Source organism: Phaenicophaeus curvirostris, chromosome 1 (assembly GCF_032191515.1).
Source record: "Phaenicophaeus curvirostris isolate KB17595 chromosome 1, BPBGC_Pcur_1.0, whole genome shotgun sequence".
NCBI classification, from domain to species: Eukaryota; Metazoa; Chordata; class Aves; order Cuculiformes; family Cuculidae; genus Phaenicophaeus; species Phaenicophaeus curvirostris.
Window position 1 is genome coordinate 3345307 of NC_091392.1, and position 25232 is coordinate 3370538.

Below are 25232 nucleotides of genomic sequence, written 5' to 3' on the forward strand. Positions count from 1 at the left end.
TACTCCTAAATGGAAAAGACTGTTAAAGTTGAAGTTGATGGTATTTAAATGATTAGAATCTTTCTAAAAACCTAGAATGAACACTAACATTCAAAAAAATTAGTGCTCTCAAAATAATAGCTCTATAACAAGAATCTCATAAACTGAAGCCACTAAAAAGAAACACGGCCATGTGCTATATTTTTAGTTCTTAATCCATAAGTATTTCACAGCTGCAAATAGCCAGAACTATGCATTTTTAGAAAATCATTTCCCAGCCCCCATGAAAAAGTCTAATGACATGCACCGATAAAAACACAAGACTGTGGCAGAGTAATAATAAAGCAGAGGTTTACAGCACAGCTGGAAAAAAACACCCTTTTTTTTCTCCTGTTGTTCCTAAAGAGATACCTAAACCACCATATTTAAACAAACATTCACTTACATTTGTCAAGGCCAAAACCACATGAGATTTTGTTGATCAAAGGAGCAAAAGGATGGTGGCACACCACTTCTGCACATTCACATATTAGATGAAACCCTGACTTGGCATAATTCCATTGAGCCTCTCATGACTGATCAGCTTGGGTTATAAATAAGAAGCGACTTTGATGCAGGCTGGCTACACTACACGATATAAAAGCTGTAGGTAGGTGACACCGTAGTAGGATTTCAGAAGTTAAATGTAAAGACTAGACTATGCAAAAAGTTGTATAAGTAGTACATAAAAGTTCCTTTTAAAATTCTGTAATACAGGTTTAAAGAGATGACAACCCAAATAATAGCTTTGATCTGAAGCCGTAAATAATTCCTATGGTTACAAACATAGCAAGAGTGTGAGACTAAGACATTTAACACTGTCAAATCCACTAGCAGAATTAAACATATCTGTGCGTTCACTATCAAAACTAAAAGTCACAGCCATCGATAAACTGCTGCTTCTCAGCTGCTGCAGCAAGCCCACTCTTCAGTAAAAGCAAAGCCTTCCAGAGGCAGCAGGCTGAGCTGGACAGCAAGGAGAAAGCAGCGGAGAGGGAACTGTGGAGTGTGCCTGCTGCTTTGAGTCCTTATTTGCTACCCAAAAGAGTTTTTGTTGGTTGAAGCTCACACAACTGAAAGGATAGGTGACTTCGCGTAGAACCTTCTTCTTATCTGATGTCTCAGGCAGTAAGGAATTATCAGACTTCAAAGCCTTTGAGACTTCTAAGAACATGCATGAAAATATTCACGCCGTCTCAAAGAACTGGAAGAAACTGGTCAACCTTTCTGCCTTTCCTCTTTACATGGGTCAGCACATTTATGCTCCTATGTAGATCCAGCAACAGCGACCTCCCAGGACTGAGAAAAAGGAAAACAACAGTGACACATGCACTCATCACCAAAAACTTGGCAACTGATCCTAGCAGAGCCCAAATAATCATGACTAAGTCATTGCCTTAGTACTTCAGGGCTCTAAGCTTCAGAAGAACAATGCTGGCATCCCTTGAAGAAGCTGTGACTACATACATGCTAACCATGAAAAGCGTTGATTCCATGGGATAAAATGGAATAAAACAGATGTTAACATCATCATCAGATGACTCCAGACCAAAAAAAAATTAAAATCAGAGCTTCCTCATGGCAGCAAGTGGTCACAAATGCCAGAGACATCACCATGTGCACAGGCAGCAGCAGACCCTGCCAAGTGGACTTTTCAGAACCAGACATCAGTAATCGGCAGACCAAGGACCACAACACTGCTTAAATCATAAAGCAGCTACAGCCAACCTCCACTGTGACTGTTAGTGCTGGTTTTAGATGCTCTACGAAGAATCTTGTGATGTATAAATACATGTGAGCCAGACAGCGCGGCCACATGGTTTCTTTACAGTACTGGCAGCACCATAAACTGGTGATGGAGCCTCATTGCTACAAAGCACAATCTTTATCTGCTTTGAAGCTTTCCCTTCTGGAAGCAGAGACACGCTGCTCCACTACCCAGTCTTATTCAGCTGGGAAGAACGTCTTCTCTGTAACACAATATGAATTTCATGAACTGTTCCATAAGATCTATGCATAAAAAGCAGCAACAAAATGAATTCTCCTTGTCAAAGTGCACTGCCCTTCCAACAGGAGAGGAATCTGTAGTACTCAATTAAATCCTATTTATACAAATAATGTTTAGAACTCTTTGAAATTTCTGTCTATCAAAAGTGACAAATGATATAAATCATCTCATCTCACAGTCCAGTGGCATCAGCTCCTCTCTGTTCCAGAGTATTCAGCAAAAAGACAGTAAGAGGAAAACATCAAAAGTACAAGGAGCTGTAACAGGAGAGACACCAATGCGGATTCTCTTTAAACAATGCTGCACATGTAATCCATAAGGCTCATGGCTCACACACAGCTCTACAGATAGACTGGTACGTTAAGAGAGTGACTACTCAAAAGGCAAGAAAAGGGAGACATTGAATATGGTTTTGTTAAGACTCCTTTCCTTTCCAATAAAAATCCTATTTTACCAATATGGTCCCCTCTGACTCAGTGTGCCTTTATTTTACGTTTTTCTTGTGATGTCTACCTAGTACAGTTTTTCTCCTTGGGTCTTTTTTGGTGGTGATAGTTTGAGGGTCTTTGGGGGTGTTTTGGTTTGCTTGGTTTTTTTTTTTAAAGAGAACAAGCAGATACAATTCAAAAAGATTCACTTGGTATCAGTCAGCCATGCAGTTTGAGTTTTAACTACGTGTGTTTGTTGTTTTAATAGCTGATATTCAAGGAATGAAAAGGTCACATAATTCCAGACTGAAGTTTTACAAGATTCCAAGATGACAAATCTTCAAATAAACAAGCATCTAAAATGCAGGCCTACCTTGCTGTACCAGTTGAGGCATGGTTGGACCACATCTGGATCATCAATGCCATTAAGTTCAACATACCAGATACTAAAATTGAAGCTAGGTCCCCAGGATAAGAGTGGAACTGGAGAAGAAAGGAAAAAGGAGAAAAAGGATGCATAAATTTCAAACAACCACTGTGTTAATCTTATCAGGCTATATATTGCCCTAATTCAACAGAATGCTTTTGAACATGAAACAAAACTCAGTATTTCTGGTTTGACATAAGCTCTAGTTCATTTAAGTAAGCTTGGAAAAATAACCAAATATGTCATCTTTAAGTTGTCATTTAAAGCAACCTGTGCCGAGCAACATTAGCACAGCAGATCATTACAAAGCAGAAGCTCGCTTTAAGCAAAAGAACAAAAATACTATCATTTAAAACAGCTCAAAGAGGCAAGAAGCTTTGACATGGATGGGAATCACAAGCACACTAGTGACAGTATTTGCTCCTCACAGAACATTTACTTCCACATTTGTCAGCAACAATTATTTTCCCTAAGGGTGAAGACAAGAAGCTTGAGTATCTTAAATTTTACAAAATTAGTAACGTCTGCAAGTTGTGGAGGTGGAAGGGAGGGAACATTGTCAGCTTCCCATTTAAAAACTCTGGGGGTTTGGTTTGGTTTTGTGTTTGTTTTTTTTTTTTTTTAACGCTCAAACCTGTGCAGCTTTTTGGCCAATATAGTTTTAGCCGCGTACTGGAACACCCACACTTAAAATACTAAGTGACCCACGAAATACATCACAGCCTCTCAGCTAAGTTTTCCTCACCGCTCTGTGTTAACATCTCTGGTCTTGAACTGATCTATTGATTAACCTGCAGGTTAAGGCTTAAGTATGCTTTTCAGAGCAACTCCAGTCCCCAGAAAACTCATGTGAACTCTGACTCCTTAAAACTGCAGTGAAATCAAGTGGTTTCAGTTCAAATACTTTTGTTTCCTCTTTATTTGACCGTAACTGATAAACAGGAAAAGACAGTACTAGAGTTGAATGAATAGTTACCGGCAACAACATGGACTCCACTACTTCCTCCCTTCCACAGGAACTATTTTTGCCACAGAGAAATCGCTTGGTGTCTTTCAAACCACTAGAAAAATACCACTGAGATTAACATGTTGAACTAAGGGCTTTCTGACCTACTCCTTGAGGAAATGAAAACTAAAGTTTGTCTTAAAGCTGTTCCTGAGCTCTTAAAGATTCTTAAGTATTTACCCTTCGAACAAGTTAGATTTATAATTTCCTGCAATGTGTTTGGGTACAAAGCATATGGTCAAACACACAATTTTCTATGTTTCAAAGGGTGTTTCTATGAACTTGTTGGTAAATATTTATGACAACTTCTGCAAATAGTCATTGGGAGAAGATATCTTTAGAACTAAAGATGCAAAGAAACTTCAAATATGCAATTTGTAACTGATTTTAATATCCATAAGTAAGTTCTTTGTACGTTATAGCTCTCCAGTCATCCTGTTCAAACAGTTTCTTTCTACTTGAATATTCAGCATACAAAGTGAGACATTTTCAGAGCAGCTCCCAGTAAGTGCATGTTTGCAGAGACAGGAGAGAAGTGAAATGGTGAGGAAAACCAGGAGTCACCTGTCTTCCTTCCACGTGGCACATACTCCACCCAAGAAACTTCTTTCTTGTTTGATTTTGTCCTCTGCACAATGTGAGTGCTATCATAAAACACTACTATTTTTAAATCCAGGTACATAGAAAAAAAATTAACTCTGCATATCCCACACAGGAAGGCAGCAGACTGACAAAATACCATATATAAGAGCAAAATGTAACAAACCACCTTCGATTTTTCCTCAGACACAAACACAGACCAAGACCAAACCGAAGCTAAATACAGTATTCACTCAGCTATAAAGAATCAAATGCTATCCTTCAGCTTCTTGCACTGAAACCCTCAACTAAACCACAGACCATAATGGGGTGAGACCATAAACTGATTGATGGTCAACCTGAGGCCAATTTCATAACACTGAGTTTACTGGGTGAAAAACCAAGCCTACGTATTACCACTTTCCCACCTCATTCCAGAAGAAAAGCAGAGGTGTCCACCTCTATTTCTTTTCAGCAAATTTAAACCAACTTCTCTCAGCAAAAATTAACAATTTACCCTCTTATCTCATAGCCAACTACAGCCTGAAAGACACATCAGGATGGGTTATAAGAATCCTGGGTAGCTACCTCCACAAAAACACTGAAAAGCCATCAACTTGCTCACTCCCTCAGTTCACCCCGAGCTTTCAACAGCCTTGTTTACAAAAAGGAAACAAAATACCAGAAGTGGCGATTCAAACACCAAGATTCTCATGGTGCAGTCATTTACTTGAAGGAAAACATGTTAAGCTGTATAGGGATCACAGTGCTGAACAGGCAGAGAAAACTGAATTTCACCTCTTTAAACTACTCTATAGGAGTAGGGAAAGAAACAAAGCGTAAGAGTTGGAACACAATAGGATTTCTATACCCTTGGCAAAGAGCAAGTGTTCTGCTGGATCGTCTCCCCATTCCTGAGCCTCTTCCCTGGTTCTCAGTCTACACTAAGATGCCTCTCATCCTTTCATCTGCCCTCTCCATTCTGAAGCCTCCACAGGTGTGCTTAGCTCTTCAGACAAACCTCCTTTAAGAACGGCCACAATTTAAGTTAGACCCAGAAGAAGGAGACATTACATGCAGCACAGAAGCAGCAATAGTCACACAAACAGCAATGAGTCAGTGTGACACACTGATCTCATTTTTATTTCTGCACAAGGCTTAGAGGTACCAGCACTCTAGGACGCTGGGTGTGGATATAAGCCCTCCTGGGTTCAGCTCTGTTTTCTCACATCTCCCAGTAACTGGTTTCCATTTGTTCTCCCCTTAAACCATTTTAGACTTCTATAGCCCAGCTACACAAACCTACCCGAGCTTCTGCAACAGCTGAGAAACATTCCCCTCTAAAAATTCAGTGGATACACTATCTCCTGATACAGCTGCAGCAGCCAGGCCTTAAGCTGTCCATCATTTGCTACCTTGCTGTTTTACACACACACACACCCCTTTGAGGTGGAAAAACACTACAATTAAAATTGTTGAACCTGAAGCCTAAAGCTACAGTTATTTCTCCAGTTTTTAAAGTCACCTCAGCACTGTTTTTTGCTGCAGGTACTGCAGCAACCCACCCTGAAATGCCTAGAACTGTTCAGCCCAGCTGAACTGCCACTGCACAGTGAGGAGCCCAGCAGAAGAAGAAAAAAATAAAGAATATCAATATCCCTTAAGAAGTTCTTTATCCGCCCCCCACAAGGATGATTTTAGGGGATATTTCTCAATAGGAGGAAGTTATACCTAGACAAGGACTGCAGCCCTGTATCCTAGAGAGGACAGTAGCAGAGGCATTAAACATAGTGCAATAATTTCAAATACCTGTCTCAAACTAATTTTTGTGCCCCTCATTGACAGGCAGCAGACATACACAGAGCACATGGTTGAAAAACGGCAGATAAATATGTAGTCAATAAATTTAACACAGAAAACACCCATAAAAACATATTGCTCATTTCTGTTACACTCAGGCTTAAAAATCTCGAAGCCTAGGTTAGTAACTCCCATCCTGGTAACAAAATGGCATGAGAGTTGCACCCAGCATTTCTTCAGGCTCTTTCACAGCAATCAGTCTTTACAACACCTTCTGCTTTCAAGGACATAGTGCAAAAAAATCTCTGCTTAGAGTAACCACAAAAACAGAGCACAAAACAAAAAGCCCACAGACATTGAAAAGATTGTTCTTCGATATTTTCTCTGGAAGAATATATTCTTCCCCCTCCCAAGTTATTTAATGAGGTGCTACATGAAATGTAAAAATTACTTGTCAAGTAGGTCAAAAGCCTGCTCAACTGGGCATTTCAGCACTAAGGAACTGAAGTTGAACTAATTAAAACTAAAAGAAGTGCAAGGCTTTTCTTGACAAGAGGAGGGAAGTTTTTTTTTTCTCCTTTCTATGAGTCTAAAACTTCCTCTAACGTGTCAGCAATGAAAGTTGCATGAAGTATTTTCCCCTCTCACAGGTATACTCGTGTCACATTCCCTCCGCCCTGTCCTTCCATATGAATGCCACTGTTGTGTATAGGTAAGCACAGAATCACAGGCTTATCTGCAGAACTATAAATCAAATGCCTGATGCAAGTCACTGCCGAACTCGCTCCTGCCTTCCCCAAATACGCAAACCTCACTGATAACAGAAACTTCTGCAGTGTCAGTCTTGAAGAGTCCAAAAGGGCAGATTTTGGCCTCATGTTTACTGGCAGCATTACAAGGAACACAGCACAGTATTTCAAATTTTGAGTTGCTTTGGCTAGCAGCTTGGAAATTTTAACAAACTGAAAACATCTTCAAGCTGTGAATCTGAAAAATAACAGAATTTCGTAACATCGTTTTGCAGTTGTTTCACAGCAAAAAAACACTCACAACTTCATAAACAAAATGACGCTCACCATCAACTAGAGGTTTTAGTAGGTTTTGGTGAAAAGAATATTTTCCTTCCTATTCTAGCACAGGAATTTCTTCATAGAAGATGGTTTTCAGAAAACTCATCTCAAACATAACTACTGAGCAAGTGACAGTTAATTATAAATCTAGTATTGAAGTAAATACCACAATGCTTACTGGTACTTGAGGAACCCATCCCAGCAAAACAAGCCATGTAACTATTAATGACTCATGCCATGTCAGAGAAAAAAATCCTTATAGTAGAAATCAACCACCATTCAGTTTCCTAACACATTTCAACTTACTGCTAACACTTCCTAACATCAAAACCCATTTTGCTAGTATAAATTTGCACACCCAGAGAAGTAGCTAGTAACCTTTCCATACCTCCTTGTGGCCCTCCAGTAATTACCTGTTGGTTTTGAGCCACTGAAAAATAATGTTTCCCAAAAACCTAATGCTGGCAGCCTCATAATCCATTTAAAAAAAAATTCAATTTCACTTTCCCTCTATAGTCAACCTTTAACTATTCCTCTGCTCCTCTTGCGGTTTCCAAAAGTCTAGTGTTACAGATGCTTCCAAAAGTAGCAGCCAAAAAACAAACCCAATGAACAACCAATTTCTCTGCTACTCCAAGAACAGGAAACACCATCATTTATGGCACACAAATGATTACTGGATTCCCAGCCTGAAGCTTTTAATTCTTCAATTAGAGGTCTTTTCCAACCTTAATGAATCTATGATTCCAATTCCACAGACAAACAAAGGTAGATTCAGAAAGCTGTGCAGAGCAAAGAGCTCCAAGGGGAGCCCCTACACAGTCACTATCATCCAAGTCTAGGCAAAGGAATTACCCAGCACTCCTAAACATTCCTAAATTCATCTAAATCAGTTAGCAGGATCTCATCTCATTTTTCAACAACTACTTCCTTGCTCTACTTTTAACCTTAAACAGCTAGTTGAAAACTCATCATTCTTTTACTATCTCAGTAGGTAGAAGGGGAAGATAACTTTACTGAGCTGTGAAAAGCTGAAAGGCTCTACATTCTTGGACTAAATCCAATCAGTATCACTGATGGCCACTGTAGGACCCTTGTTCTCTCTAGCCTGCATGAAGCAAGGAAGACAGATCCTCACCTGCTCCCATCAGAAGTCACAGCCACTGGCCTTCCTCAGCAGCCCCTTTAGCAAGCTTCACAAAAACAAGGCTAGACATCATGGGGTACAGATCTCCTCTACACCCCTGGATGTCACCTTCAGCCAGAGATGAGACTTCATGATCAGAGCAGCAGGAAGAGAACAAGGAAGGCTTCTGCTGCTGTTCTTCGTGTTGCAAGCACATTTGAGAACAAAAGACTTGAACCTTTTTCAAACTCTAGGGTTATCAATGCTTCTATTTTTACTGGTATTTAGCTTAACTTTTTTTAGACCTCTATATAGCAATATATAATAGGACAGTAAGCAGCTTCTCCAGTAATTAGTTGAGTCAACAACTGTATTTCTGAAAATTACTGTACTTCACTTTCATTCCCCAGGATTTCAGTTATGAGGCTAGTATTTCTTAGTAACAGGACTTCACTGTGTTCAAATCTAGCCACCCTAAAAGATCATGAAATGGAACAGCTATTGTGGATACTTTGCCTGAGTACAATGAAGTCACAAGTGCCAAGACTGGCACGAGTATAAGAAGAGATTATTTTCTACTCAGAATGCTGAAAAAATGCATTTACCTATCTTAATGAATCGACAGGGGAACATCTGTTCATCAATTTTATGCTTCAAGGTGAATGTTTCTTTGTTATAATCATTCTTTAAGCCACTGTGGGAAAAAATAAATAAGGTTACTAAATCTTACCTTGTATTTTAGGACTAGCTAATAAACGCAATCTAGGTCATGCCTGAAATGCGAAGCGTGTTTTATATTACTACGAATCATAAGTATGCATGCTGGACCAATGCCTGGACTGCTATCCACCATCTTATCTCCCTGGGAGGCAGCACTGGCGAGTGGTTTCAGGAGAGCACTGACATCGGATCAATGCTGCTCCTCTGTCTCTGCAACCCTGTGACTTCACCAAGTGATCTGCCTGGACTGCACTTTTCTGTTTTCAAGAGGGAGATGGAGCAGCTCTCAGAAACACCACACTGCCAAAGTGCTTTCTGATGCATTTGTGAATGTTACTTTATAAAAACAGCGAATATGTAGTATAAGTCATCAAAACTCTTAAGGCCATTTTTACTGAAGATGCAAGTACAGGTCACAAAATACGGATTTTTATTGAACTTCAGAAAAATCAAAATGACATTAAATATCAATAATTACTATGTCACTAATACTTCTTCTCCCATAATTCTAGAGCAATAAAGTCAAAATTGCAAGACTTCTCTACCTAAAAAGGGCAGAAGGGTTGTGCCTAGTTTCTACATGGTCCTAAAGGATACCTGCAACAAGAACCTCCCATGTTTCTCCATGGCTATTCTGCTTGACTACTTATGATCCACATCCAGACATTCCCTGGAGGTGGACTTCCCTTCTGCAGGTCTCCAAAAATAGACTAGTTCTTGCTACATATTCTTCTTGTGTTCCTAGACATTTAAATATTATTTCCTTTTCTGAAACAGAAGACTCTTTAAAAGGCCCTTGCAAATTTACATTAGTGAATACTCAGAAGCTCAGGACAGCCTGAATAGGCCAAAAGCTCTTTTCTTTAGTCCTTACCAGTACAACTACCAAATGAATCAAATCAAACAAAGGAAAACGCAGGTTTTCCATTTGGTTATTTGATTTGTTTACCCATTTGAAGAAAGGCAGAGCAGCTGACCGGTTCAGACTTTTACAGCTGCAGTGTGACATAGGCAGGTTATTTGGGCCTTTAAAAGCTAATTTAAGGTACCCACACTTGGAGAATGATTTCTCTTGTGCCTCAAGCACACAGAAGAAAGGAATCGCAATCCAGGAACATTGCACCCTGTTCTCAGCTCTTCCAAATCTCAGAGTTTGCTCTCCACAAATCCTCTGTGGTTAGAGCAGAATAAGGAAGGCTTCCTGGAGTAAGTGTTGGGACTGCTGCTCTCTGATGTGACCATAAACACAAGGGCAGCTGATTGCAGGATCACAACCACAGCTCTATTACACTCTCAGCCACGTGTCTGCTTGAGAGTGAAGGGGAAGAGCATTTTGGTCCAACCTTTATAATTGCCATAGCTGATGAAACATCTTACCTGGATAAGAGATCTGTCATGTTTTCCTCATTCATCCCACCAAAGACTTTAAACTTCTTTAAATTGCAGACATGCGTTTTCTCATATTTGCCAAAAGTGATACTCTGGACTATGGCAGGTCTTTCAAGTTTCAGAATCAAATACTGCAGAAGAGAGAACAGCGAATTGTAATATTAAAGCCAAGGCTGCAAAACACAAAGGCATAAGCATTACAGCCTTCAAAAACTCAGTTTACAAAGCCAGAGAATGAAAGTTAAGACAATTCTTCCCCATTATCGTACTATGCCTTTTTGCTCCTAGAACGAAGCTAAGGTTTTTTAGGAATATTACTTGAAAAGCAGCTTATCCAGGAGAAGATTTGGTTGAACTACCTATTTGTAGCATTTCTATTCAGAGCTTACATACATTCCTTCAAGCTGGATTCAAGACTTCCTGAAATCTGGCAAATAGGCTCAAACTTCAGAGAGCAATGATTCAAACACCCACTACAGCGTGAAATGAAACCTAAACTGAATACACAATTAGATAAATACAGTATGTTCCACATGCTAAGAGAACACCAAATTACTTCTCTTTTCTTGTAGGAGCCTACAAGAAAGCTGGAGAGGGACTATCCATAAAGGCTTGTGGTGACAGGACAAGGGGGAACAGATATAAACTGGAGATGGGCAGATTTAGACTAGACATTCAGAAGAATTTCTACACCAGGAGAGGGGTGAGGCACTGGCACAAGTTGCCCAAGGAAGTTGTGGATGCTCCATCCCTGGAGATATTTAAGGCCAGGTTGGATGGGGTCTTGGGTAACCTGATCTAGTGGGATGTCCCTACCCACAGCAGGGGGGTTGGACCTAGATGATCTTTAAGGTCCCTTCCAACCCAAACTATTCTATGATTCCCCTCTCTGGGCTGGCAGTATTTAACCACTGAACACAGACTAGGTTTGATGTGTGGCTAAAGTAGGAACCAACTGCTTATTAACCATAACCAAACAACACCTAGCCATTTAATTGACAATAATGGGGTTTTACACTGAAAATCATGCAAATCTCCCTTGTGAGCATTTACTTGCCCCTTACACAGAAATCCCCTTCACAGTGTATGAATTGTCAGATTATTTATATTCAAGCGCCAGCTACCAGCTTCACTAGTGCTGCTGGAGGAAAAGATCTGTTCTATTTGAGAAGCGTATGCAGAGAAGCGCTTGTACCTTTCATTAGGGACCACCGAACACCAAGTTTATTTAACCTTCCCCTACAAACAGGTCTTGAAGGGAGTCTGGAGACATCCTGTCTTGCAGAATACATCAGGTTTTTACACCTGAAAGCAATGTGTTTAATTCTCTTCCCTAACTTCTCAGAAATAAGCAGTACATGGAGAAACGGGACTAAGCGCAGAATCAAAATTAGTCATCATGATGGATTTCGTTACAAAACCTTGTGATCGAGGCTACAGTACAAGCTGATCTGTAAGGCGTTGTAGCACACCTCCCACTGCAGGCACTGCTGGTGGCCCTTTCCTCCAAGAACAGCACTGCCAAGCCAAACATGATGCAGTATTTTGAGGCTTTTACTGACATCGAGTATTTGTGTGTGGCTGCTTTCTATGGTTCCTGAGTACAGACCAGTGCCATGAGCATCACTGTTCTGCTAAACAACTCCTTCAATCAGAAGTATTATCTTACCCTGTAAGTGTATCTTTTTGGTAAGAAGCAGAGCAAATTTTCCCTCTTCACCCATGTCCACGGCAGGGAGGCGGGACTGGATGATCTTCCAAGGTCCCTTCCAACCCAAACCATTCTATGATTTTGTGACTTAGACCTCAGTCTGTCATGGCCCTGTAAAGCAACTAATTCTGAACCTATAAGCAGCACTGATGATGTTGTTCTAGACAGTGTCAGGAAAAACATGTGATCTCAACAGCAGCTTTTCACTACATCTAGAAAAAAGCTTAGTTTAAAAGAAATAAGGTCCCTGAGGAGACATTAAAGCACCTTTCCAGTACTTACAGGGGGCCTACAGGAAAGATGGGGAGGGGCTCTTTATCAGGGAGTGCACAGACAGGAAGAGGGGGTATGGTTTGAAGCTGAAAGCGACCAGATTTAGATTAGTTTTTAAGATTTTTTTTTTCCTGTGAGGGTGGGGAGGCACTGGCACAGGCTGTCCTGAGAAGTCGTAGCTGCCACATCCCTGGAGGTGTCCCAGGTCAGATCTGGTGGGGCTTTGAGCCTGTGAAAGGTGTCATTGCCCATGGCAGGGGGCGTGGAACTGCATGATCTTTACAGTCCCCTCCAGCTCAAGCCATTAAACGATTCTAGGAAATACTCGTGTCTGTAGCGGTTGCGGTTTATAATCCATGCTTTTCTCTCCAAGTACTTCCCAAACTTCAGAAAAAACAAAGTTCTATACAGAAAACAGTTTTTCTAAAGCAGAGAAAATGAAAGGATGAGCAAAAGAATGGTCCTGTAACGAGCAAGGCAGTACTTGATACATGGCACAGCCCACTGCCAAAATTCCCATGTGGAACAGACAGTACACAACAATGTCTCAGAACTCCTCCTACACCATCATATCTTCCCTGCAGATTTCTCTCTCAGATGAAAAGTGAAGCAAGCCCTACCAGCATCAGCAACTGCAACTCTTAATCGTGCTGGAATCACAAAGCTAATGCCTGGGTCATGAAGACATACTTTCTGAAGTACACCACAAGAGCTGCAAGAGCTTGGCATAAACATCATCCTGCATTATTCAATTCTAACCTTAAATTAAGGGAGAGAAAAACAGGACTGCAGTTAAATCCTTTATCTTGGCACACAGGCCTAGAAGGGAGCAAGCCACGGCAATTATTCCACACGGCTAGCAGTGATTTCTTAAACCTGCAAACAAACAGCTTCCTGCTGAGTCAGGCAGAGGTTACAGAAAATATAAGCACAGGTTGCGAATTTATCTATTGACTGATAGGGAAACAAAAGACAGGTGTATTATAAAGCCCAGGGCCCAATATATATACTTGCGTATGCACTTTATACAATCACACAAATAAAGACATACACAGCTATACTTTTTTGGTTTTATATACAAACATCGCTGCCACTGTGGGTTCTGGCTACAAATCTCAGTGGTGCTGAAAAAACCCACATTGCCTCAAGAGCTGCAAACAGCTGGCTACAAGGATATTTTTGGACTGCTACCAAGACTCAAGAAGTGACAGACTATTCTCTATAGCTTTGAAAGATGTGATATAAGTGTGGATAAGATCAAGTGGTTTATTCAACTGGAGAGAATATGTCTAGGAGATTTCAGACAAATACATAATACCAATATATTTTGACACTTTTCCGTCCTGTTGCTGTAAGCAACGTCAGTACATTCAACAACCAAGTATTCACAAAGTATTGAAAAAATCCAAATTACAACTGAAATGTTTTCTCATTACAGGCACAGCACATAGATACTAATTGGAGTATCTGTGCAACAACTTTAGCTTAATTGTTAAGCCTCAATACAACACTTAGAGATGCTACAAAACAATACAAAAGCACAAATTCTGCTTTGTGATTAAATGCATTTGTAAGTGAAGATGCACAAAGAGCAGAGTAAGTCACATACAGCACTTCAGCACCTCAACAGCTTGTTACTGTTTTGCTACCCGAAAAAAGCAAATCCAGTCCCGTTACACTGGGAGCTACAGCAAAATTCCAAACTTTTTTGAAGCTCTGGTCTGTGCTACCATTTGATGACAACCATATGCACGCTTCTGCATCACACAACTGAGTACGAACTTTATTAATGTACTTTAAATGATCTACACAGCAGGATGTAAATCAAGGGAAGAAAACTGGTCTTTGTCAGATGAAGAACTGAAACCAACTGTTCAGACAGTGCCGCTAACTTTATATATATATGTTCTTTAACTGTTCAAAATTTATGTTTCCACATCAAATATCGCTGGACTAGATTTCAGACTGCACTATGCAGGCTGCCTGTGCATTAGAGCCACATTGCACGTTATTAGTTTCTATCTCTTCAGTCATTTCTGCTCAAGCAGTTTTTATTAGAGAGCAGTAAAGCTTGTATTGCATATGAAAATAAAATAACAGGGGCCGCCATTGTCTTTTACACAAACCTTACCCATTGCTTTTGCAATTAAGCTTGTGGCTAAATAAAAATCTATCCTTTTGTTCTACACATGATTAATCAAGGCACTCAGGGGAATTAAATGTTCTTCTGCATACACTCTTCCAAGTCAGATCATCACTGGAGCCGTCAGGGTGAGCATTTACAACGGGGCTGTGCTCTGCAGCATTACCAGCCTTATTGCTTCATACTTCCTATGTAAGCCTAGAACCAGTTTAAAAATAAAACGATCAGCCCTCTTCTGACTGAATAGGCTACTACATAACAGGTTTGTTATTGAATATATAATTTCTGGGTCATTCTATTTCAAGACTCAAGAAAGATATCTAGTTTAATAAACAGAAAAACAGCTGTCTCATGTATTTCCTTTCACTGGCACTCATTAACAACCAACTGGTGGCTTTCATGGCCACAAGAATTAACTCTACCATACCCATAAAGCTAGGGAAACGTGGCACAAAATACAGTCACGTGACAGCATTTCAATTGTCTAGACTTGCACTTTCATTTTCTTTCCCTTTTCAAAAAGGTTTGATATAGATACCAGCTCATTTACTGCAAAGCACGGATCTCTGTTGAGCTCCAGAACACATCCTAAGATTTTTACCCATATTCTTCAGATTTGTGCTCATCCTAGCAAGAGGAACGCTCTTAAAGCGAAGCTTCCTGGAAAGATTTTCTTTCACTCAACAAGGGGACAATAATAAACCACATTTTAGGAACTCACTCACGTTTTTGGCTCTCAGCCAGCACAGCACCACCACCTCAGCACGGAATTGCTAAACCCTTACATAAAGGTGAGACACTGATGAGACAAACACCCGTGATTAGGGCTGCAGAGTTTACTGAAATATCTCAAGGCACATTCCAGTGAGCACGAGTGACAGTAGCCTTTGCATTGCGTCAGCCTTAGTTTCAGATAACGAAGTCTGAAACAAGGAAAGCTTTATTTTGTTGAGTCTTAGTTCACTTCCTGTCCTGGACGATTATGGCCACCCACACATTTGAACAAGTGCATACCTAACAAAGCAACCAATTTTTAAATGAAGCGATGCCAACACACAAGCTACAAAATGCTTTGCAACTTCATCTTCCATTGGATACACAAGGTTTATTTTGAGGATTAAAATTCGTGTATATATCATCATTTTTTGGAATACAAAATACTCAGCTTCTAAGATCAAGGAACAAATTTTCCCCCAGCTTCTCTTCTCACCACACTTATAATTCAGTCAGCCACTATTTCAAGTGAAATTTTCCAAGCTCAGAATCCACCTTAAGAACTTCAGCCATCTGTGCCAATGAGGAAGCAGAAAATCTGTGTGACAGTTTTACCTGCAGAAAAAGTGGCAGCCCGACAAGAACTCGTTGTTTTGAGTAAAATGCAACCAGGTCTGAAGTTCTTTTGCCAAGTGTGAGACAACACACTTTAGAACCGTTTCTGTCTATATACACAGAAATAAAACGTGCATTCTTTGCACACAGGCCTCTTCTGCAAATTTTAATTCCCCATTCCCTCTTTCCAGTTAATTTTTCAACAGAGAAGTCACAGTGTAAAAAATGCTTTACATGAATAATTAAACTCCAGTTAGAAGGATGAAAATTAGCTAATGTACATATTAGAAATACTGCTAATAAATCATCTCTCTCACTCAGCTCTCAGGATTGGGCTTGCTGATCACACAAGCCACTAAGCAGCATTTTATAGTCTCACTGTTGGATACAGAGATGCAAGTGAGAGGAATCCAATAGGATGGGCTTCTTCACTTAGGCAGCCAGGTTTTCTGTTGGCTTTGCCTTTAAGTAACACAGAATGAAACTCAAATACTGCCTTGCCAATCCCAGTTGCCACTACAAAGACTGACTTTTTCCAAGTCAGATCAAAGGCCCTCACATCAGGATACTACATGTATAAAAATATGTGAGACGTGTGTATAAATATATGTAAGTATATGGTAATGTTAATTCAACTCTCTCCTATCAAAAATTTGGTTTAAATGACTTGCTTACGTGGGGCACTGCCCAGTTCTCCAGAGTTCAATGCAGTAATTCTGCAACAGCATCTTAGAATAATAGAATCATTAAGGCTGGAAACTACCTCTAAGATCATCCAGTCCAACTGTCAGCCCAACACCACCGTGCCTAAGAAACCATGTCTTGAAGCATATATACCTGGGTTTTTTAACATCTCCAGAGATGGTGACTCCATCACATCCCTGGAGGGTCTGTTCCAGTGCTTCACCATTCTTTTAGTAAAGAAATGTTTTTTCTAATATCCATTTTAAATCACCCCTGGCACAACTTGAGGCCATTTCCTCTCATCCTATTGCTTGTTACTTGGGACAAGTGACCAGCACCCACCTCGCTACAAGCTCCTTTCAGGTAGTTGTAGAGAACGATAAGGTCACCCCTCAGCCTCTTCTCCAAGCTAAACAATCCCAGCTCACTCAACTACTCCTTATAATACTTGTTCTCTAGACCCTTTTCCAGCTTCATTGCCCTTCTCTTTAACACGTTCACGTGGTCTGTACATAAGTTACCATAATTATTCTCCACTTAATCTACATGCTTGAATGTAACTTCTATGCTTAAAGCTAACAAGCTGTGATGCATTGGGAATATTCTAAAGCATCCAGCTACAAGAGATTTATTCCCATTCCAGAATAAGGGTTTTAAAAGCACAAAATATTCAGGATGGCTGAGAAAATAAACGAGCAGCTTTGAGCAACAACTAAGAGCACCTCAGGTGAAAAATACAGTCTAAAGCTAAGCCAAGAGCCAAACCTGCTGTGTAACAAGAGTCCAAAGAAAAACACGTGGTTCCTGAATGAACGGAAGTAAAGGATGGCACCATCCGCAATACAATACATGCTCAACACTCACTACCCTGCTATCAGTAATTCCTAGATAGACTAAAACTGCTTCAGGCTGTGAATTAAATCCCTATGCTGTTTATCAAAACATATATATGTAAAAAAATCAAATTACAAGAGCAGTAGAGGCACAGAGGCATCAAGAAGATCAAAATCATTAGTCTTCACAAGCAGGTATATGAAACATGTTAATGGAATAAACAGGATAGTTTTCCCTCTCCTCCTAAAAACCTGCACAGCACTATGGAACACTATCACTAAAATCCAGATGAAAGCCTTTCAACCGGATGAGATGACCTGCTGCTATAGGGAGCCATCAGTCTAGACTACAGATTTTTCATATAACTTCAAAGCAAAGTAGCAAGATTTACCTAGACAAAAAATCGGTGTGGATTAACTCTCGCGGAACAGTTGGATCAAATGATCTTATAGGTAGATAAACAGAACTGTTCACGAGAGAGATATTGCCCAACACATGCTGCTGTAAAACAGTATTTTAAACAAAAGAATTTAAACCAATCAGCTTAAGAGATACAGAAGCTTGACAAAAAGTACCAGAGTAATAAGGTATGGATCTAGCATAAAGAGAAGGACCACACATTTATTGGAGAAAAAAATTAATTATAAGCAGATTTTTCTCAGGATAATCTAACAATCTAATTAATAGTGAAAAAGCAAATTAGATGCCAAAATGCATATAAATCTTATTTTAATAAGGTGATTAAGCAGCAGAAGAGGTGACATTCATGTCTCTTTAAACAGAGTCTACATTTTTAAATGCGCTATTAGGGGAAACAAATAGAAGCTCCTTAGATCTAAGATTCAGGGCCAGCAATCTACAACAGTTTCCAGTAGTGCTGACAAAGGGGGACCTGCATGCCTCATTAGCAGCTTAATCTAACCATAAGGTTAGATTATTTCAAGAACGACTGCAACTGTCGGGGATGAAAAGCAAAACCTCCACTGCAAAAAAGCATTTCTTGAAAGATCACTAATAAATCACAGGAAATGTAAATACTCAATGTACCAACAAACTGTATTTTACTGAGAGAAGGTAGGCTACAAAGGCCAGCTACATAAACATAAATAAATAGTAAATAATAAAAAATAAATAAACAAACAAGCAGTAGCAGCCTACATTTAAAACACGACTCAGCATACATTACGCTGTACACCACAGCTACGTAGTTGGAGAGATTCAGATGCTTACCTGGGGAGGATAATTGCTTTCTGAAGACCATCTTGAGGACTGATCATTGGGCTTATCCACCAAGATATTCCTATAAAATGAGAAGCCAGAAGTAATTTAAATAACAGCCACATTTTTTTACAGCTCCAGAAAGTTCTGGCATACATGCAGATCAGTAACATTCTCATGCAACTACCTAAATCGCTAGGCAGAGACCAAGGTTCACCCCTTCTTTTATTACAAATGTTCTACATCACTACTTAACATGACCCCTCAAGCCTTTGTGGTTGTGAAATGGAGCTCCACGTTGCGAAACAAAAAAAAAACCAAATTGTGAAATAAATGTAAAACAGATTAATTTACGTAGGCCCGAGTCCACAATGAAGTGGAAAAAATGGTTTCATCCACCTCAACAGTCTAAGAGTTATTCAATAAGGTTAAAATGATGAGCAGCAGAACAGTTCAAAAGCCAAGAACTGCCCTTTACTAGACAGGCGGTACTGGAACAGAGAGAGCAAGCTCCTAACCTACTTAAGCCTTCTCAAAGCATGGAAGATGACTACCTCACACCAAATTGTAACAAGTATTTTTCAGATGAGGTACAAGCCCAGACCACCACACAGGAAAGCAGAAGTTCAGCTTCAGCTGGCAAAACTACCTTTGCACTGCTTTTTTACCATTTCAAAAAGCACAGCATTTAGATAATTAACAAAATCAGAATAGGTTTTTTGCTAAAATGAAACAAATTCATCATGATAATCGTGATAACCTTTCCCTCTCCTATAACCACATAGTGAAGCTCATTTCCCAGATTAAATTAAAACCTAGAAAATCCTCCCTAATATATATGTAACTATTGGGGAGGTAAGGCTGCACCACCTGCTGGGCAGGGCTTATGAGCTCTACCACGTCCAGCTACTGAACTCACCAGCTCATAAAACTTATGTAAAAAGAAGGAAGCAGTCATCAAAAGGCTTATGCCATCTCCATCTGCTGTGTAGGAGGAAAAGAACACGAGCATCTGGATTACTACAAAGGACTGGAAGAAAAAGTGCTCATATAAAAGCTCCAAAGGGAAAGAGGTTAAGTCAGAGGTAAAGCATTAACAGGCAGAGAAATTAGCTCGCTCTTTCCACATCAGGCAGACCAAAATCAACACACTAGCAGCGGTATCCAAGCAGTCCCACGCCGTGACAAGGGAGACAGCAAGGAGCTTGACCAGGGTAGCCCTCAAAATACACATATTTTGGAAAGCTGGACTAGCGGCTGTCCATCCACAGACTTTGCAAGAAGCTCATCACAGTTTCTACACGAACAGGAACAAAACTCACTTCCATCTACCTTTAAGCTAGTTTCCACCATCGTATGGTATTTATTAACACAGTGATGCCAGAGCTGGCCCAGGCCTGCAACTAGTTTAATCACACATGCTTATTGGGGAAAACACATTTCAACAGCACATGGAGCACACAGTACCCTCTTGCTCCAACCCCGGCAAAATAAGAAAGGTGAAGCCATTCGGCTGCATAATTAAACATCCAACTAAGTAAATCCAGTTTGCAGCACGAAGAGGCTCAACTCCAAGAGAAAACCCAGCCCCTGTCTTTAATTACAAGGACAAAATGAACCAAACAAATCAAATGGGAGAATTTGGGAACTAATGAGAGACAGATTTCTAATAAAAGTTGCCAGACTCAAAACTAAGTCACCATTCGAAACCTAAACACACTTGTCATGAGAAGAATCATACCTGCAGCCTCCTATACCACACCACAGGCAAGGCAAAAGGATATTTAGGAATTTCTTAATACCTTTTAGTATCAGGAAAGAAAGAAAAAACCGCTAAACTTGAAGGAGAAGAGTATCTTATATTAAATACTTAAGAGACATGAAGGCAAATAAAACCACATAACGCTGTATAGCTTTTTTCCTTTAAGGAACTTTATCCCAGCACACAAGAAGACAATTTACCCTACAGAATAAATTTTATTTATGATGCTATTACATTTGTTTAAACATCAGCCAATCAGCTCTTCATACATTGAGCAACATTTGCAAGAATTGGCACTGTTATGTGGTCAGATAATGCCCTGCTGGAAAGAGGCATTTTATAACTGGGACAGATCCCAAAGATCGTATTTTTAGAAGATTTGTTTGCTTCTCCAGGTCAAAGATCAGTTTGCCACAACAAAAGAGGACCTCAATCAGTACAACTAGACAAGATAAAAATCCTCATGCAGAGAGAGAGCAGGGACAGGCATCTCACACAATTAAAGATTAAGAGAATTTTAAAAGATAAAGATAGCGTCAATGGAGTTATAAATATGTTCAAAAATACATGGGTTATTAATCTATTAAGATTAAACAAACATTGAAGACAACAATCCATATGCAGAAGGTCAATTTACCATAAAATGGTTTAGTAAAATTTATAGGCTTGGAGGAACTCAAGCATTCCAGCAGTCATAAGACAGTAAGAAACAAATGCATATCCTAATGACAGGCAACTTTTTCCATGTAAAGCCCTTCGGGACATCACAGCTCTCACACAGTACCTGGAAGCACACTTTTCAGATATGACTCCTAGATTAAAATTTGAGAAACTTTAGAAGTGAAAACTCCATTAACTAGTTGACTTTCCACATACTTTTCACAAAGCATTAAAAAAAGTTATTTGTAAGCCCTTGAGCTACCACAAGTACCAGAGAGTCTTACACAAGCTTTTCCAGTGAAAAAAAGCAACCCATAAAACGCAGTGTGAGGTAACTCATGATCATAAACTGTAGAAAGAAAATCTAGTCTAACACAACTCTACAGTGCTGCCAAGATGGACCATTCCACCCATTCACGCCTGATCCTCCTCCTCCTCCTCCCTACATCAGCAGCTATAATAAAAATTAGCACAAATAACTCCTTTAGTCAGATCAGTTCTCCAGTTCTGTGTACTGCTCATGCCAGCACAAAAGGAGAAAAGGAGATGAGCAGCTGGATTTGGACTCAGGGTTCACGCTGGACAGAACTCCCAAAGCCACTCTCCCACTGGCAAGTAACTATAGAAAAAAATTAGATGTCCTGGTACCTCTGCCGCTTTGTGAGCGATCCTACCCCACACTAAAAGCTAGGCAGAAGGAACCTTTTTATTTGCACCACAAACAATAACACATCCAGAGGCACTTCTGCTCTGCCTTAAACCCATAACCTATCTTCCCCCACAGCTATCAGCATCTAAGCCTTTACGGTAAGCATTCTCATCACTAAATAAGAGAAGCTGATCCTTGCAGCTGCTCTGTGTAGAAAGCCCTCTTGGCAGAACACAGTGGAAGTTTCTTTTTATTACACATGCAGACACTGGTCTCGCAACTGCTGGAAGTAGAGAATTTTTCCTTTTACCAACCCAGAAACCATAATATCCGTTGTACCAACCACTGGTTGATCTCTGCTGGAATTACAGAGACATCCCCATGCTCAGTATTACCAGAGGACTCCTCTGTGCAAAAAGCTCTGTAGTTTCAGGCATGACAGTCACCAAGGGAGAGTTTTCCTTTCCTTCGGGAGGGGAGGAAGGGAGAAACGAGATGACTTTGCAGAATACACTACAAATTAGGTTTAAGGCTTCTATAATTTGCATCTAACCTAAATATTTTCATGAGGCTGCTGTTAAAGAAATACATGATTTTAGGAATGAGCCCTTAAGAATAAACAAATCCAAAACACTAGCTTTGCTTGGCACATTCAAAAGGCTCTTCAGAGAGCAGCTGTGCAGAAAAGGGCACATGTAACTCCAACAGGACTTGGAACTCAGACACGGCTCTTCTCAAAAATCACCAAGGTAGCACACGATTAAACTGCAAAAAGCATTTGGAGCGCTACGAAAATAGAGTGTGACCAAAAACGGACAAAGCGCCTTCTTCAGGGTTGTCCATGTGAGGATTCTCTCATTTTTTTCCTACAACCATCCCAAAACAGCCTGTCAGGAATGCAACCTCTAGAACACACTGACTAAAATTTCCACGAAGCCCATGTTACAGGAGATTGTAAGATGTGGTGGGCCAACTATTTCAAACATGTGGAACCATCACAGCAGTCAGTGCAAAGCATCAGTGTGGATACTCTTGCCCAGCCTGGACACTGCAATGTACACACAGTCTTCACCAAGAAAAACAGCAAAAAAAGTCACTATCAAAAAAACCTATTCCATGGATCTGGAAAGAACTAGAGACGTTTTTCTCCTGCAACTCTGAAACTCAGTGCAACTAATACTGATTTCAAACCACCCAGCTGCAATGTTTAAAAAGCTGCAGGCACCTATGGCTCTACCCAAAAACAGTTAAAAAAAAAAGCTTTTAGATTTTATTATAAAGTTTTTTCCCTTTCTGTTGGAAAAGTTCTCTGCTTAGAACAGCATAAGGACATGAAGACATGAAAATGTCTTGGCTGAAACAGTAAAACATGCACAATGATTATACAAAATGCAAATACATTCAGGAAACAAGGTTGTAGGGTTTGGGTGTTGTTTCTTGGTTTTGCATTTTTTAAAACATAGTCCTTCTTAACCTTACTGCTAAGAAGTACAGGAGGACCTCCTGTATGGTAAAACAAAGTCTGAGTTAAACACAAACACAAATGTGTAACCTTAAGTACTACACTGTTATCATAGAATCACTAGGTTGGAAAAGACCTCTGAGATCATCTGAGTCCAACCACTCTGATCTGCCACTAAACCGTATCCTTAAGTACCTCATTTACCTATCTTTTAAACACCTCTAGGGATGGTGACTCAATCACTTCCCTGGGCAGCTTCTGCCAGACCTGATAACCCCTTTGGTGAAAAATCTTTTCCTAATGTCCAACCTGAACCTCCCCTGGGGCAGCTTGAGGCCATTCCCCCTTGTCTTACTACCTGTCACTTGGGAGAAGAGACCAACACCCAGCAACCTCCTTTCACGTAATTGTAGGCAGCAATAAGGTCTCCCCTAAGCCTCCTCTTCTCAAGGCTAAACAATCCCAGTTCCCCCAGCCACTCCTTGTAAGACTTGTTCTCCAGCCCCTTCACCAGTTTCGTTGCTCTTCTCTGGACACGCTCCAGAACTGGACACAGTATTCAAGGTGCAGCCTCACCAGTGCCGAGTACAGGGGCAGAATCACCTCCTTGGACCTGCTGGCCACGCTATTTCTGATACAGGCCAAGTTGCGAAACAGGTTAAGTTGGCAAGTATCATAACACTTACTGCTCAAATTTGCTTCCATCTCCTCAGCGCCAGAGTTTCACAAAAGCTTCCAGTTCACCAGAAATATACTTCTACCAGAAGTAAAATTGCTAAGCAGGTACAGCATACAAAAATAAAACAATTTATTTAGCAATCATATGTCAAACGTCCTTGTCACATCACAGCTCCCCCTACTGGACAAGAAAACAGGTGTCACTTAGTCCTGACCCAGAAATAGTTCCATCAAAACAAGTTTCTCAATTATTTCTTTCAATTAACATTATTTTTTTAAGCTACTTCTCATCACTGTCAGCCCAAAGGTACACAAAGGTCTCTGCTAAAAAATAAATTGTTTCTTAAACACAAAATGTTGCAGATGTCTCCAACTAACACAAGTTAAAAATAATTCCCCCCCACCTAATGAAGACTTATTAAACAAGATATTTCTGATTCATCAGTGCTTCCTCCAGACGCACCAAGAATTAAATGTTACCAATGGTGACTAAAACTGCAGCAGGACAGTGAATTCCTAGCAAGTTATCAGAGCCTGGTAAATAACTTCTATTCCGGTGACACTCAATATCCCTAAATCACGGATTAAACTTTTGACTGTATCACAGCACTAAGCAACTCAAATCCTTAGCAGCAAGAGCTCCCAGCTCCAGGTTGGTAACTTCAGTGTTAGCACAGCAGAAGAAAAAAGGGGAGAAAAAATAAAACAAAGCCAAGCTTATTCACTTAAATTGGTAACCACAGTAATATTACACATCCCAGATGATTACCAGCCTAATCGTTCTGATGTTTAGAGATTATAGTTGAGAAGCAATTTAACTGGTAAGTGATGCTGAAACTTTAAGCTTAAAAATTATCAAGGTTTGTTTTCTCCCTGCATTAGCTTTGGTTTAAAATTCAAGAATTGCTAGATCACTGAAACAACAGATCTTCTCCATGTACTTAAAAGTCTATCTACTTTTTGGAAAGAAAGTAACTTAAAATGCTGGCAAAATCAGCAATTATATAGACTGTTTCACCTGATCATCTTCGTGAATTTATACGAGAGAATATAAGACTATCTGGAATATTTTCTTCTGCCCATTTCTTCTTATACTCATTGTTCATTTCTACATGTAATCCGGCCTTGAGTAGTAACTCAAGAACATGCCGTTCAAGCATTTTAGCCTATGAGAGGTTCCAGGAGGTCCGTGAGCAGGAATAAACCCCTGTCTTAATCATAGAATGGTTTGGATTTGAAGGGACCTTAAAGGTCATCC

The 25232-nt window shown here is 40.0% G+C and overlaps 1 protein-coding gene across 3 annotated transcripts in view; it reads right to left on the bottom strand.

The window, feature by feature from the left end:
• The window catches only part of MKLN1 (muskelin 1), a 110659-nt gene that overhangs the window by 73897 nt on the left and 11530 nt on the right, over positions 1 to 25232 (bottom strand). For 2 of the 3 annotated variants that reach the window (XM_069862325.1, XM_069862397.1), the window contains exons 1-2: positions 10560 to 10698; positions 2828 to 2937 (exon numbers count right to left, since the gene is read on the bottom strand). Coding sequence is in view for 1 of the 3 variants with exons in the window: in XM_069862253.1 (XP_069718354.1) it covers positions 2828 to 2937; positions 9068 to 9156; positions 10560 to 10702; positions 18776 to 18845 (412 nt within the window). In the remaining 2 variants the exon portion in view is untranslated. Of the gene's footprint in view, positions 1 to 2827; positions 2938 to 9067; positions 9157 to 10559; positions 10703 to 18775; positions 18846 to 25232 lie in introns of those variants that run through there. The other variant, XM_069862253.1, reaches the window with a different exon arrangement.